The sequence below is a fragment of the Pezoporus occidentalis genome, unplaced genomic scaffold (assembly GCF_034315485.1).
Source record: "Pezoporus occidentalis ecotype Australia unplaced genomic scaffold, CSIRO_AGI_Poc_V1 ctg51, whole genome shotgun sequence".
NCBI lineage: Eukaryota > Metazoa > Chordata > Aves > Psittaciformes > Psittacidae > Pezoporus > Pezoporus occidentalis.
The window spans coordinates 2,364,750-2,379,714 of NW_026915847.1; the positions used below are offsets into that span (position 1 = coordinate 2,364,750).

Genomic DNA, 14,965 nt, shown 5'->3' on the forward strand with positions numbered 1-14,965 from the left:
CGCCGTGACGTCCGTGGGAACCGCACGCTCCCCTCTCTGACGTCAGCAGCGGAAAACCGCCGCTGGGCGATACCACTCCTCGCCGGGGGCGGGGTGTGTGCGTCGGGAGCGCACCCAGTGTACTCGGCCTTCCCGGCGCAGCGCGCCAAGCCCGCGGCAGCGGGAGGCGGGGAGCGGCCGCAAGAGGTGCCACCCCGCAGTCCCAGCGGGTGGGCTTAGTGCGGGCGGCTGCGGCACCCGTGCTGTGTCCATCCCCTACTCCCCCCCTTGCGGATGGTAGGTCCCGGATGTACCGGCCGCGCGGGGACACGCCGCAGCCGTCTCTATAAGCGCCGCCGCGGGGCGGGTGCGGAGCTGCTGCTCGACTCGTCCCGTCCGGTCCCGCTCCGCTCCGCCCCGCCCACCCCGTCGGGAGCATGTACCAGGGCCCTGCGCGCTGCCTGTGCTCGGCGCTGCCCGCCCTTTCCTGCGCACCCGTCGCGGCTGCCTCGGTCACCCTCCTGCCGCCGCGGCCCCGCGCCCCCCCGCCGCCCCTCGGCCCCGCCGCCCCGCGGGCAGCAGCCGCAGTAGCAGCGGCGGGAGGCCCGTCCGCCCCGGGGGCGCCTCCCCGCACAGGTAGGTACCAGGGGAGAGAGGTGCGAGGCAGCCCTGGGGCGTGTCTGCGGGAACTGGGGCGGGGGGGGGGGGGGTACAGCGGGAGCGCTCGCTCAGGTAACTAGCCCCGGAGCCCGGGGGGGACGGGAACGCGTGGACTACATTGCCATGCGTGCGATACCCTGAAACTTCACGTGGCCCTGCAGTGCTAGGGCAGCAGCCGTGGCTTACGCTCATAGGCGTGAGTGAGTGCCATCGGTGACAAGCTAACAGGCGCTGCTGCACAGCCCAGAAACGAGGGGTTCAGCCAGGGCCAGGTGCCCAAGCGCAGCTGGCTGCATGAGATGATCCCAGGTACTCGTTGGGGGACTCGCTTGGTGTCCCAAGGCCTTTATCCTGCTGTCAGAGGTGTGCTGTTGGCTGACTGAGCTGCTCCCTCCTCCTCCAGTGTTGCACTTTGTAGTGTAGGATATACTTGACTCACAGTGGATTTTTTTTCTACTAGAGACAGTGGGAAAAGCCCAGGTTACCCTCAGGCAAGCAAAGGCAGTGATGCTAAACCATCAGGCTCCTGCTTGCCTGTACCGTTAAATGATTATGTCCCGTTTTTCATTCCCAAAATGAGACCTGGGAAGTGTTCAAAGTCCCGTGTGTCCTTGGGTGCATGCTCTGCCTGGAGTCCGTGTGAGGACAGCACCTTGGCACGGACCGTGCTCCCTCCCTCCGTCCCTCCTCTGTGCCCGCTGACCTGTGCCGTGGCTTAGAGCAAGCGGTGACACACCTGCCAGGCTTCGGCTGCTCACATTCAGCCTTAAGCCGCGTCTCTTGATGAGCAGGCTTGCTTCTGAACATGGCTGAAAACACCCAGAGCAGAGGCTCCCAGTGGAAGCTGGGGCAGTGACCACCTTTGCTCCATCTGCTGCTTTGCAGTAGGAGAGGGAAGATGTCCCTGTGCCAAGTATTGATTCTGTGTGTTACTCAGGACAGAATTTGAGGCTCCCTTCTTTTTCCGGTGTTGCCTGTTGACCAGGCAGCACCTCCCTTGCTGTGATGAGCTCTCTGAATCCTTGTATGAGGGTTCATGCTCCACTGTGCATAAGACTGACCCAGGTGCCAAAATCAGGACTCGGACTTTAAGCAGCAGCAGCTGCAGCTTTGAATGTGGGTGGCCCTGGGCTATTCCATAGCTGCCCCAAACAAGGCTGTATATGTAGCATGATACCCTGTAACATAGGATGTGTCACATGGGGACAGCATCTGCCAAGTTTCTCCTTGGAACTGGGGTTGCAGTGAGGGCATCTCTGGCTGCCTCAGTAGTGGAGGCTGATGCAACTACAGACCCGGCTGCAGGTGTGGAGGAGCCATTCAATGGGCAGTGAAATGCCTGTGGTGAGCAAGGTGGGGGCTCTTGGCTAGCAGAGGTGCTGGGAGGTAGGAGATGAAAGGAAGGGATACCAGAGTGCTGTTCATCTTACCCAACAGGTAAGGGTACTGGCTGTCATACCCCTCTGCAACTCCCTGGTCTACCTGTGCACTGCAGTCTTCATCTTTGAGGCAAAGTACTTAAAGTCCATGCTCGTTGCCCAGGATCCTAGAAGTTCATCTCATCTGTGCTATTATTGCTGGATGAACAAACTGAGCTTTGCACCCTGTTCTTCTAAAGCTTAATGAATGGTTTAGATTCTTTCCCTCCCCTTACTGTGATGTGGCACCACCCTGGCTGAGAGGTAGGCCTTTTTATTTTAAGCACCTTGAATAGTAGTTGCTGAGCTGGTGCTCCCCATTACAACACTGAACCAAGAGAATTGCCTCCATGTGCACCACCTACTGCTAAAGTGCAAGCTCAGGAGTCCACTTGTTCCTCTGCATACACCAGCACAATGGTGTCACAGCGCTGACAGCACTGTCCCAGCAAGTTACAGGTCATTTAACTTGAGCTGTAAGGATCTCAGTGGTGACCTTGTACTTGCCCCGCTGCTGTGGACATGTTAAGCATTACGAAAACAACAAATGGATTTTGTGTTTGGAGTTTCAATGTTCAGGTTGCTGCTCCGGCTCCTGTTCTGCAAAACAGTTCAGCCAGTGCTGTGATGGTTCCAGGACTCTGGGGACAAAGGATTTGAGCAGTTCATCAGTCATCTTAAGCTGGAGTCCCCCTTCAGCCAAGGACTTCCAAGCCACTTACAACTGGCCTGAAAGTGTTCCATTTACAGTCCAGGTCCTCTTTCACCCAACATTCCCTGGGCTCTCAAAAGAAGACAGAAAATCCTTTTACTTCCAGAGACATGACTGACTTTAAAAGCTGTTGAATCTGTGCTGCACCTGGGCCATAGCACATCCCGTGCAGGTTAGGTTATTCCTGACTCTCCCCAAAGAGCTGGATACCAGAGGGATGATGAGATTTAGACAGCACTTTGTTTGCAGCGTGGCAAATGCATGACTGAACTTAGACTTCATCCTGCTGTAATAGATGTATGCTGCTCAGGGCTTTAGGGTGGACTTTGGGCTCAGGTACATTACACCTAGATTTCCCTTTCAATATTCTCCCTCTGATTCAGGCTAAGCAGTGAGCAGCCAAAGCTCTTGCTAATGGCTTTTTGCAGCAGAATAAGTCTGTTATTCCTTTGGAGAGCTCTGCATGAGCTGTTTTCATCAGTGGCATGGCAGGGGCTGTGCAGAAGCCACTGCCTTCATGTGGGTTTCCCTCCTGACACAGTCCTAGCCAGGCACTGGGGAGGGCAGGGGTGTGTATTTGTGGGTAGAGCTGCACATGGTGTAAGGTTTCTGGCTGTACTGAGCTGCTGAGGGCACCCCTGAGGTAGCAGAAAGCACCATGTACTGCTTTCCAGTAGTAAGCACCAGTACAGCTTTCCAGCTGCAGCACTTCACTATGGGTTGTGCCTACCCCAAAAATAGGCAAGAAGCTCCCTTTGGAGCTTTCATTAAAAGCTCCATTGATTTCTTTGGGTTTCTGCATGGCTGCCTGGCAGCTCTGGTAGTGTGTGATCTGGACCCTTCTGTAACCAGCACAGAGCATGCTTTTGTTCCTGCTCCCCATCCCCTCACGGCCTATCAGGGCCCTGCTTAGGGATTTCATGTTTGGGCCTCATTCCCTCGTTGTTAAATGGCATTTCTTCTACTTCAGCAGTACTTGGCTTCTTGACAAGAATTGTAAACTTGTAAAGGCTGCAGAAACTGAAATGGTTTAAGCACAGTTCCCCAAGAAGGACATTCATGTTTGCCAGCCCAAGCTTACATCTCAGTGTGAGGAACTTCTGGTACTGTAAAAGGATGGAGATGGGGAGATAAGTCCTACATGCAGTTTAAATTCCCAATTTACAACTTTCTTAGACCTGTTCACTGTTCCACTGGCTTACACATACAAAGCTTTTATGAAAACAAGTACTTTTAGCGTCTTTAAAAGTACCTGTTTTCCTAAAGACAAGGACATGAGGCTTCTGCTCAGGTCTTTCTTTTCTCTTTTACTCCTAAGTGTGTTTATTGAACTGTCAAGGCTTCCATCTTCCTGCCTTCCCTCTAGCCAGGTCTGTCCCTATCATGTGTCTGTCACCAGCTCTTACAATTGATAATGTTGCAGTTCACACTAGCAAAGGTTGAGCGTGCAGTCGTGTTGGGTAGCACTCCACATCTGCCATGAGATGACAAGTCTTTTCTGCTTCCAAGTAACTGAAATTACAAATAAGCTTGCTAAAACACTGCTGTGGGGCAACAGCCGTGCAACACTGAACTGCTTTTGCTCAAGATTACTTTTGCAAAGCGCATTCACAGTAAATAAGTTGAGACAATGATGAAGCTCTGTCAGTGGAGCCTCTTGTGCAAGTGCTGCTCTTCCTGCCTGTGTTTGAAGGGAAACCAAGTGTCCAGACAGGTTACTTGGGCAGAGCACTGAGCATGGAAAAGAGCAGACAGCTTCTTTCCAAGTGCTCCCCATGTGCTGTGGTAGGGGTGGCACTTCAGAGCTAAGCCCTCCTCCCAAGGAAGGGTTGGAAGAGATCTTGGAGTGTGCTTGGCCGTGGCAAGGACTTCAGGCAGAGATGTGTTAAGGATGTCATGAACTCTGTGAATTGCTCCACAGCTACCCTGTGCTCTTGACGCTAATAGTCTCCTGCGTGCTTGCAGTAAGCAAGCCTCAGGGCATTTACTGCTGCACTGTGCTGCTTGTGCTCTTGTGAAGTGGGAGGAGGTATTTCATAGAACAGTAGTCATGAGAGCTGCTGTCTCAAAGGGGTGGCTCTGCTGCTGACCCCTGCTGAGAGAAGAGGGCTGCGGCCACCTTCTGTGCATAAACCAAAGGGCAAAACAAGAGTGGGACACAGCATCTGTGGAAGCTGTGATGGAATGTGGGACGGGGGGGCCTCCCTGCAGGAGACATGGGGTCAGAGGCTAGGTGCATTAACAGGGAGAGCTGGGGCACAGCTGCTTATTTGCAATGCATGGATGTGTGCTTAAGATGGCCAAAGGAGATGTGGGGAGGGCTGCAGGACTGCAGGGTGTGCTGGAAGCTGCTGAGCTGGGGCACAGTGTGAAGGACTAAGGAGCTGAAGGGAGAAAGGAGGGTGAGGTTGTAGGGCAGCAAAGGGGAGCTGGAGCGAGCCCCTTCATTCCACATCCAAAGGTCTAAGCCAGCAGAAGCATTTGGCCACTCTGTGCTCACTGAAATGTTCGTTGCTGCTTTTGGGGCAAGTGAAGCTGTGATCTGAGTTTGCTATTAAATATTAACCTGAGGGAGCGAGTCGCTGTGCTTGCTGCTCTGCAGGAAGGAAGCCAAGAAGCATCCCAAATAGGCACAGGGTACTGGGGTGTGTCTCCATTAGAGACATGCTGCACATGAAATAAGGAGCAAGCAGTATTTGTCTACCTGCTGGGCTCTGTCCTCTGAGAGGAGGAAAAAAGTACACTTCTGCTGCCTACACCACATGCAGAAGTGAATCTTAGCCCTACAGTTCTGGATGAAAGACTCCTTCCCTTAGAAGACACCTGCACGATGTCTTAAACCAGATCATTTGCACACTGCAGAAGTTAGCAGCCCCTGGTAATAAGCAAAATCCAATGAAACTCTGGACAGAATTAACCTTATCTCTGCATCCTTCTTATTTTATGTCAGATTCAGGCTCTTGCAGAAAGCACACATTGCTGGCACTGTAACAAGGTTATCTACAGGGTACCTAAGTGATGAGAAAAGTCGCAGTGGACATCTCTAACACCGTTTTTTCTCTTCCAGTGTGTTCCATGGGAAACAGCACCAGCCAGCTCTACAGCGCACTCACCAAGACGTTGAGCAGCAGCGCTGTGTCCCAGCACCAGGACTGCCTGGAGCAGCCGGACTCTGCACGGCTGGATCCTATAGACCCCAAGGACCTGCTGCAGGAATGTCAGATGGTTCTGCAGAAACGGCCACCCCGCTTTCAGAGGAACTTTGTGGACCTGAAGAACGCTGCCAGTAACCACCGCCCCATTCGGGTCATGCAGTGGAACATCCTTGCACAAGGTAGGAGATGCCTCTAAGCTCAAGGTGTGACCTTGAAACCAAATGCAGCAATAAAAGCCTTTAAATGGAGATGTGTCTGTGTGGTTAGGCATGACTGGGACTGGCAAAGCAAAGGGTGAGGTGAGCTACATGAGGCTGAGGGTTGGAGGGACATTTTCAGCACTTGGAGTAGTGGCTTGCCTTACATCCTATAGGAAATGAGAAAAAGTCTGTCCTTGCAGCTGTGATGCCAAAGGTAGCCCTGGATGCCTGTCTAAACCTAACACAGTATAGTCAAAAAGCTGTGACCCATCACTCTTAGGTAGCTGGTAACCCCTAGAAAAGACAGACTCATCCTTCCCTAAGGTTTATTATTTGTAGAGTTTCTCTGTAGTGTTCCAATTGATTTTTTTTTTTTTTTTGGTAAACTATTCAGAGATTCAGATCTGTTACAGGAATTCTTAATTCTTCAAAATAATATTAAACTGATTTTGTTTTTTTTTCCTCAGACCCCTAAAATCCAAGCTGTAAATTGACTTATACAACAGCCTCATCTTAAAATCTTTTGGGGTGGGAGATCCCCCATCTAGAGCCTGCCTTAATATTCTGCTGTTAAGTCAGTCCTATCCCACTGCATTTTGTCCTTGGTTTTAAGGTGTGGCAGGCATATGTGGAAGCACTTACCACAGAGTAGTGACTGTTGGGAAGGTAGGGAAGGAGTCTAACTTGTAACTGTAAAGGGAACTTAGCTTTCTTTTGGACAGACTTCAGTGTTTTGTGAAGGGGTTCTCAAACCAACTGGCACCCTTAAAGTCAGCAGCTCCTCCTGAGAAACCCATCACCTGCATGAGGGATGTACACATCTTTTACAGAGAAAGCAAAGCCTTGTGTCGCTTCCCTTTATAACCTCTTACACCATGACAGACTGACTGGTTTCATATAGGGCTGCAAGCGGCTGCTGCAGGATGGGAGCTGGCTCCTGAGAGCAGAGCCTTACCTCTGCAAAACCTGGAGTAACACAGCCCATTTTAGCTATTGACAGCTGTTTATTTTTCTCTTGCTTTCCCTGCTAATGCCAGCTCTGGGTGAAGGCAAAGACAACTTTGTGCAGTGCCCCATGGAAGCTCTGAAATGGGAGGAGAGGAAGTGCCTCATCCTGGAGGAAATCCTTGCGTACAAACCGGACATCTTGTGCCTGCAAGAAGTTGACCACTACTTTGACACCTTTGAACCACTCCTCAGCCGACTGGGCTACCAGTGTACTTTCTTCCCGAAGCCATGGTCGCCGTGCCTGGATGTGGAGCAGAACAACGGGCCGGATGGCTGTGCCTTGTTCTTTGTCAAAGACCGCTTTGAGCTCATCAACAGCGCTAACATCCGGCTAACCGCCATGAAGCTGAAAACCAACCAAGTGGCCATAGCTCAGACACTGAAGTGCAACGAAACTGGAAGACTGTTCTGCATTGCCGTCACTCACCTCAAAGCCCGTACGGGCTGGGAGAGGTTTCGGTCTGCGCAGGGCTGTGATCTTCTCCAGAACCTGAAGAGCATCACCCAAGGTGCAAAGATCCCTCTGATCATCTGTGGAGACTTCAATGCGGAGCCAACTGAGGAGGTCTACAAAGAGTTTTCCAACTCCAGCCTCAACCTAAACAGCGCGTACAAGCTGCTGAGCCCTGATGGGCAGTCGGAGCCCCCTTACACCACCTGGAAGATCCGGCCATCGGGGGAGTGCCGGCACACGCTGGATTATATCTGGTATTCCCAGCATGCCTTGATTGTGAACTCAGCCCTGGGCTTGCTGACTGAAGAGCAAATAGGACCCAATAGGCTGCCATCATTCAATTACCCTTCTGATCACCTATCTCTGGTGTGTGACTTTAGTTTTAATCAAGACCCCGACAGACTGCTGTAATGTGTTGGAATGCCACCTGGTATTGCAGTGTCTTAACTCACCACTGGTTTATTTTAGAGAAGACTTTTGAAGCTGGAAGCTATTGAAGAATGATGAAATACTGTTGACAAAAAATTATTTCAGGCACTTGTTTGGAGTCACATCTGCCTTTCAGTGCTTGTGAATCCGGATCCTCCAAGGGAGGAAGAAAGGAGTCTGTGTTCTCATTGTGGTGTTCTTGCCATGTCAGGGTTTGAAAACTAGAAGGCAAATGAGCTTTACCCTTTCACTAACCCTGTGTTTAAGGATTTAATCCTCTAATGAATGCGGAGGCCTTAGTATTTAAATCAAAACACTTGTGTTTGTAAAACAACTTGCCCTGACAGCATGCTGATTTTATTTATTTCATGTTTAGCTTGTGCAAGTACCAAAGGGAACTAGGCTTGACTACTCAGTGAGATTCTCTTAAATCTTTTTTTGGTCCAATTAATGCGGTTTACACATGAACAAATCCAAGCTCACACTAGTGTTGTCCTCATTTTTACATGACTTGAGATGATGATTTCATTACAAGTGAATGGATAATAGCACAGTGTGAGGAAAGCCCCCTCCAGAAAGAGCAGGTGAAGAAATAAGCAGCTAAATGTGTCACATAGTAGTATCCTATGAATGTGCATGTGTCCACTGCACACATCCAGCCTGTAGGTATGTATACACAGTGACCCTGACCTCTGTCCCTTCTGTGCTTCCCTCCAGAGGATGCATCTAACCAGGGAGTATTTCCTCCTCTGCTTCAAATACAACTTTTCTAAGTGGTTCAATCTTACTGTTTCAGTGAAGGGCCAGTCTTTGTGTCGAAAGACTTTCTTTTATTTATCTTCAGAATCTAAAGCTACACTGGAACCTGTTAGAAGATAAAGTTTATTTATAGAGAAGTGTGTGATCCTGCATCTGACTTGAAATCATACAGCAACAGTGCTCGGGAGCCTCTTTCCGTGGCCCAGGGGAACTCTAGCTAAGCACCTAGGCTACATTAGAGCTGTGTTAGTGTAATAACTCTTGTGCATGGAGTGGTGCTTATTAGCATGACATTGGTATTGCACATGTGGGTTGTAAATATGCCACTATGCTGGAAAATGATGTAGGGAGAGAGGATGAGAAAGAGACAACTGTTGGAGCTGACTACATGTAGATAGTTGAGAAAGATGAGGCAGAACAAATAAAGCTGTACTTCCATGTCAAGTAAGGCCCGTAGTAACTCTTAAATGTTCCAGGTGTTTATTAATAAAAGCCTTTGGCAAAAAAAGTCATGTCTCTGCTGTAATTTTCATTTCCCTGTCATAAGCATGTGACTGCTCAAGCTTCAAGTTAGTGGCCATGCTACCCATGGTCCTTTTCCCCTGCCCCTGCAGTCCTAATCTTACAAGTTGGTACAGCTGTTGTTTCCATGGCAAGTGCTCTTTCTCAGAGTTGAAATTCCTGGGTTCCACAGAGCACTTGTAGGAAGGGAGTTACCTTTAGCCATGTTAAGCTGCTCTCTGTCCTAGATAAAGATGAAGCCTAGACTCTGTTACTGTAAACACTACTCTTTCCAGCAGTTGTGTGGAGCATACAACCTGGCCAGTACTGCAAAGCAGGGTGCAGGTATTCCTCCCTGAGGGCTGATAAGCATGCCTAGCAAAGCTGGCTCTTCACAACAGGCAGCTGCATTTGTCACTTTCTTTTAAAACATCATTTGAAGAGCAAGAAATGACACAGATATGTGCTTTACACAGCCTGTGAACTACTGTACCAGTGTTGCTGGTAAGTCAAATAGAGAATCTGGCAACTAGAAGTCCCAAATTCCCATACAAATGCATTCCCTTTCAGGCAAAAAAATGAAGTGCTGTGTTGCACAGCCATAACACTGCATGTGTTCCTGACTCTTGCAGGATGGTGGCTATATGTTTCAAAGCAGAGGATCTGAGGCCTCTCTTACCAGCCTGGAATGCAGGACTCCTCGAGTGAGTGTGGGTTTAAAATTTCCTGGACAGAAAGGATTTTATAGCTAAGGAGCCTGTCTTGCCTGGTGAATACTACGAGGCAGAAGGGGTGGCTCCTTTGGGGGAGATTCTGAACCAGAGATGGAACACTCCAAATGCAGATTTTTAAGCATCCCTGCCATAGACATTACATACTGGCTAGACTGAGACTGCTTCCTTCTCACAGTGCTGGCTGCCCTCAGCTGCAGTCTGAGGGGGTGAGATGCAGTGCTGCTTCTCCCTTGCAGTTATCTTCTCTTAGGATCTTCCCTCAAATGGTCTTGCAAAGAGGAGAAATACAATTGCCCATTAACAAAGGTATCTAGCCATCTGTAGCTAAAGTCATCTAAGAACAACACCCCAGTGTGGACCTATAAGATAGTACCTTTAACAAGTCAAATCCTTGCTCATCCACCACAGTCACACCAGAAGCTGGAGTTTCCATTCAGATCCTTTTGGCAGTTTCTAGAAGCAACTACATGTGAGGTAGAAAGCTGTGACTTGAGAGCAAGGGTGATATTGTACTCAGATCTGTATTTGGGGGGGGGGAAGCCCAACAAACACCACAACCCAAAGCCAAACAAAAAACCAACAAACCAACCAAAAAACTCCCACACCACCAAAAAGCCCAGAATTTACCTTTTACTTTTGCAGGAGCAGCTCTGTTTTCCAAGGCCTGCCTAGGGTGCCCATCAATGTGGCACCCTTTCCTCCTGCCAGGGCACAGAGCTGCAGCACCGATTATGGCAGGCTTCAGATAACAGCAGGAGCTGAACTCCCACAGCTACCAAACTGCCACCATCACTCTCACAGGGTGAGGGTGTTTGGTATCTGGATGGTTCTTAAGCCATTTTACTCAGCCCCTTGTTTTCAGTGCTAACTCTCCTAGCAAAAAAAACAAGCTGTGGAGAAGCAGCATGATCTATGTGATAGTGCCATCACTGCAGAGCTCTCCTGGAGTGCAAAAGGCTGGGATTCTTATTTCACCCTGCACACGTGACAGATGTTCACTGCTGCATATCCTTAAAGGGTAATTTTGAAGGCGAGGGCAGGGTGGAATAACTCTGAAAAGTCTGGGGTCTCTCCCCATCACAAGGCAATTCTTGGTATCATACTCATCCCTGCTATAGCCCAACATTGAATCCTTGCTGCTGTACTTTAATAAGAGGTAGACAAGACACAGAAATTAACTGGTAACTGCCATCAGCTTCACCCTTTTATTCCAGTCCTTGCTATAAAATACATTTTGGAGACAGTCTCTAGTGGAAAACTGAAGTGAAATATTGCTCCTGCTTTGTTTCATGCAGGAAAAGGCTGGCTTACAGCACTAATGCTTTTTGCCTGCTATAATTATCAGTACACTAAATAGTCTTAATAGGAAGAAGCAGGAGGGTTTTTAATTTTTTTTCCTATGTGGCAGCATGACTCTTACAGTAAAAATGTTCTCAAAGCTCTTCTTGTGGCTGTCTGCCTTATAAGCACACCAAGGCTAAAAAAGTCTCAACAGATCCCTTGCTTAATCTTGAATAAAAGCTGCATGAGCTTTAGCAGTGACAGTTTTCCCTTACCCTCAGCTAGCTGAAGGAAGAAATGACCCACTTACTTGCTGAAAGGCAGAAGCTGTCGCAAGCTTATTAAAGCACCATCTCTCCTGGAGAACAATTAGATCAGAAGCAGATAGAATCACTTGGATCTTCTTCACTTAATAAGCTTAACACCTGCTATTTGAATGGTGTCTACAAGGCAGAAACTGAGGTTAGCTTGTTCTGGCTGTGACAGCCATCATGCATAACAGATCCCTGCTGCAGGTGTCACGGTGAGCAAGAACTGAGGCTTCAGGCACCTGTCCATTTTCCCATTAACTCCTGACTGCCCCTGGCTTACTGATCCTTGATCTGCTCAGATGTAATTCCCAAAAGTCCTAGAGTTGAGAAAATCAATTAGCAAAAGATCCCAGGAGCTCAGCCTTGTCAGCAACACACTTTAGCCAGATCACCTGAGCTGTGTTAAGGCACAGAACCCTTTGCTAAGCAAGACAGACTTGGTCCAAGAGAGAGTAACAAAACCAGTGGTCTCCAGGGTGGGATTCCCTTTTCAACTTTTCTTGCCACAACCCAGAAATGTTTATATTCAGGTCTGAGTTGCAACTTGCAGTTAAGATTTTTTTTGTGGATTACAGTGTTACCCTGTCCTATAACCTACTATTGTAGTTACTTGAAACAAAAATGTTTGTATCTGTAAAGTCAGTGATACTATGCCTGTATTATGTCTGAATGCCTTCTGCCTGAATTGTACTCACTTCTCTAGAAAAGTTACACTTGCCAAGGATGAATTAAAAAAAGCTCACATCTAGAAAAGTTACTACTTGCCAAGGATGAATTAAGTCCGGGCTTTTCTACATGAGCCACCAGCTTCAGGTGTAAAAGCCAATCCCAGTTTCACACATGGACAAAATAAGAGGTTTTTCAATGGGATTGCATAAGTCTAGGAGTATAGCTAGATACAAACTTAAATCGTTTAGTATCCCTTTGTCTGTTTCAGATTTCAAACCTGACTAAAGTTCCCTTTTCCCAAGGTCACATCCTCCGACACCATTAGTAAAACCATTTTTTGTCCACATCATAATTAATTATGTCAGCATAGAGCAGCATGTTGAACAGCAAGCTTGCACAGACCCAGATAAAGATCAAAGACTCAAGTTACACGTGGGAATTTTGCTCCTCTGCCACTTAGCTGTATAAACGCCCAGGAAGAGGCTGCCTCCTGTGAGAAGCATAGCTTGATACCTTGATCACATACCACCTCCAAAGAACAACCGGATCTCAGGACAACTCAGAGGAACCACATGCACACAAAGCAATGCTGAAGAGCTGTGCTTAAGCAGATACACTGAAATCACTGACACTGTGATTTTTAATTTACCTAGCAGCTACATTAAAAAGGTGAAGAGAACAAAGACATACATGGAAAGGTTAACAAAAAGCATCTTCACTGTTTAAAGCCGTGTTAAGTACCCTCTCCATTTGAGTTACAGCACATCCTTATGCAGATTGAGATCCACAGCACTTAACTTTGATAAATGTTCCCTGGCAGTTGGTAGCATGCATGCCACTCACCCGGTGGCCAGTGGAGAGAGCCACAGGACCATCGCCAGTCCAGTGGCAAGATGCAGCACCACGGCTGCAAGCTGCTTACCGCAGCAGTAGCAGAGACATGCGCCTTCGTTCCTTGTCATTTTTGCCATTACACGATGAAGTCTTGGCTTTAACTTAAGAGGAGGACATCAGCTGGAGATCTTCATCTATTTCCAGGAAGACAGTTTGTCCCCATTTGACTTCCAGTGTATCTAAATTGGGTGTTGGCAAGGTCTCAACTACAAATACTTCAGATAGACATTTCATGCTCTGAGATATAGCACCTTTCATGTAGATCAAATAACAGCCATTTAGAAAAGGGTTTCTTACAGAAAAGACTTAAAAATATAGGTTTAAAAATGCTATTACTTTTCTCTCTGATTTTTCCTCTCTTCTCACTGCTCCATTTCCCTTTGCCCAGAACATTAGAGCCTCTCAAGACTACCAAATTAGTCAATCCACTTCCCTTTCTGTCCTACCTCTTTCTTGGCAACATAAATCCTCTTCCTTCTACATCACCTCCTGTGAAGGAGTCTTTGTCCTTTGTCCCAGGCCAAGAACACAGCTTATCTGTAAGAACCTCTGCTTCTTTGTGTTAACTGCTGGTGGACAGATTGCTGCCTTCTACACCATGCTTTGTTACCTGCTTCAGTTTGTTCATTCATTCTTAAGCTCTGCTTCCCTGCTTAGAGTATGAAGAAGAATTCCTTTTTCAAAAGACTTTCGAAGTTCCCCACATGCTGGCCTGGCTGTACAGAGCTATTCCCACATTTCTTACCAGTGCTTATTGCTAGAACTCTGTAGAGGTAACTCATTCTTCAGTATTAGAAGTTAAAGGGAAAAAAATAAACTCCAATATAAGTAATTAATTAATGGGGTCTCCTTTATAGTTACTGAAGACTTCCATTCCAGATCGCCTGAAATTGCTCCTCCAGGCAAGATTTAGATGGTCATTTAAATTATTTCAAGATTACCCAAGATTCTGCTGTTAATACTTTCCAGGGCATCTCACTAGGAGCTGGGAGTGCCACAGGGCACCTGGCTACCCACAAGCTGATGTGCTGCTTTCTCTGGTAACTCTTGCAATGCCAGTGTGGTCCCCATGAAAACAAGGTAAGCTACCTTACATCTATTTTAAGCCAAATTCTTGTACATGGACTGCAGCTACAGAGCAATTTGTGTACTGTGTGTTCTCACCCGAGGTCTACCCTGTAGTAATGTATCATGTACCTGTGACTTCAGTGCAACTATAAACAGAAAACCTATTTAGATACTTACTTCGTTCAGGAAAAAAAAAAAAAAAGTCTACCTAAAGTCACGTATTTCTGCTGAAGCCAAAATATTAAAAGTTGGAAATGTCAATGGCAACTACATAGAAAGGACTACCAGTAAAACTCAGTATTTCTCTTTTCTCACAGTTTCTCCCTACCAATACTTCCAGTTTGCCTCTATGAGAAGAAAGATTTGTACACTGGAGTAGCCTAGTCCTCTTATTTCTACCTTTCCTTTGCAATGCAGCCTTAGGAAATCAAGGTGTGGTTGGAGGAACACGTAGCTCACATAGCTCCAGAACTTACCAATTTGAGTCTCAGCCACTTAAGCAAACTGTCTTCTTTGCATTAAAACAATTTGGGAGCACATACAAAGTTGTTAGCTGGAGGGCAGTAACTTCTTAAGCTACTCAAGTTATTCCACAAGCACTCGTATGATTAGCCACAATGTAAGAACACTGCATATGCCTACTGTCCTAAACAGGCATTACAGAACTAGACCCCTGTCAGAAGTTACCTCACCAGCTACTGCAAGCTTCACAGGTATTTCGATGAAAAATACT

General features: G+C 47.7%; 1 protein-coding gene and 1 long non-coding RNA gene across 2 annotated transcripts; one reads left to right on the forward strand and one right to left on the reverse strand.

Moving 5' to 3' along the window:
• Window positions 1-318: 318 nt before the first annotated feature.
• On the forward strand, window positions 319-10,543 carry NOCT (nocturnin). The gene is made up of 3 exons (XM_062637237.1): window positions 319-615; window positions 5,837-6,103; window positions 7,162-10,543. The coding sequence occupies exons 1-3, from the start codon at window positions 417-419 to the stop codon at window positions 7,995-7,997; spliced, it is 1,302 nt and encodes a 433-aa protein (XP_062493221.1). The 5' UTR covers window positions 319-416; the 3' UTR covers window positions 7,998-10,543.
• Window positions 10,193-13,909, reverse strand: LOC134173358 (uncharacterized). The gene is made up of 3 exons (XR_009968218.1): window positions 12,506-13,909; window positions 10,383-11,733; window positions 10,193-10,277 (listed from the first exon to the last, which is right to left on the reverse strand). It is a non-coding gene; the product is annotated as an uncharacterized LOC134173358 (long non-coding RNA).
• Window positions 13,910-14,965: the final 1,056 nt, after the last annotated feature.

What these genes read in the sequence shown, in the direction of transcription:
- NOCT (XM_062637237.1), top strand. Translation starts at nt 417, where the DNA reads ATGTACCAGGGCCCTGCGCGCTGCCTGTGCTCGGCGCTGCCCGCCCTT. An exon ending in GGGGGCGCCTCCCCGCACAG is followed by an intron (nt 616 to 5,836) that starts GTAGGTACCAGG and finishes TTTCTCTTCCAG; the next exon opens with TGTGTTCCATGGGAAACAGC. An exon ending in GTGGAACATCCTTGCACAAG is followed by an intron (nt 6,104 to 7,161) that starts GTAGGAGATGCC and finishes TGCTAATGCCAG; the next exon opens with CTCTGGGTGAAGGCAAAGAC.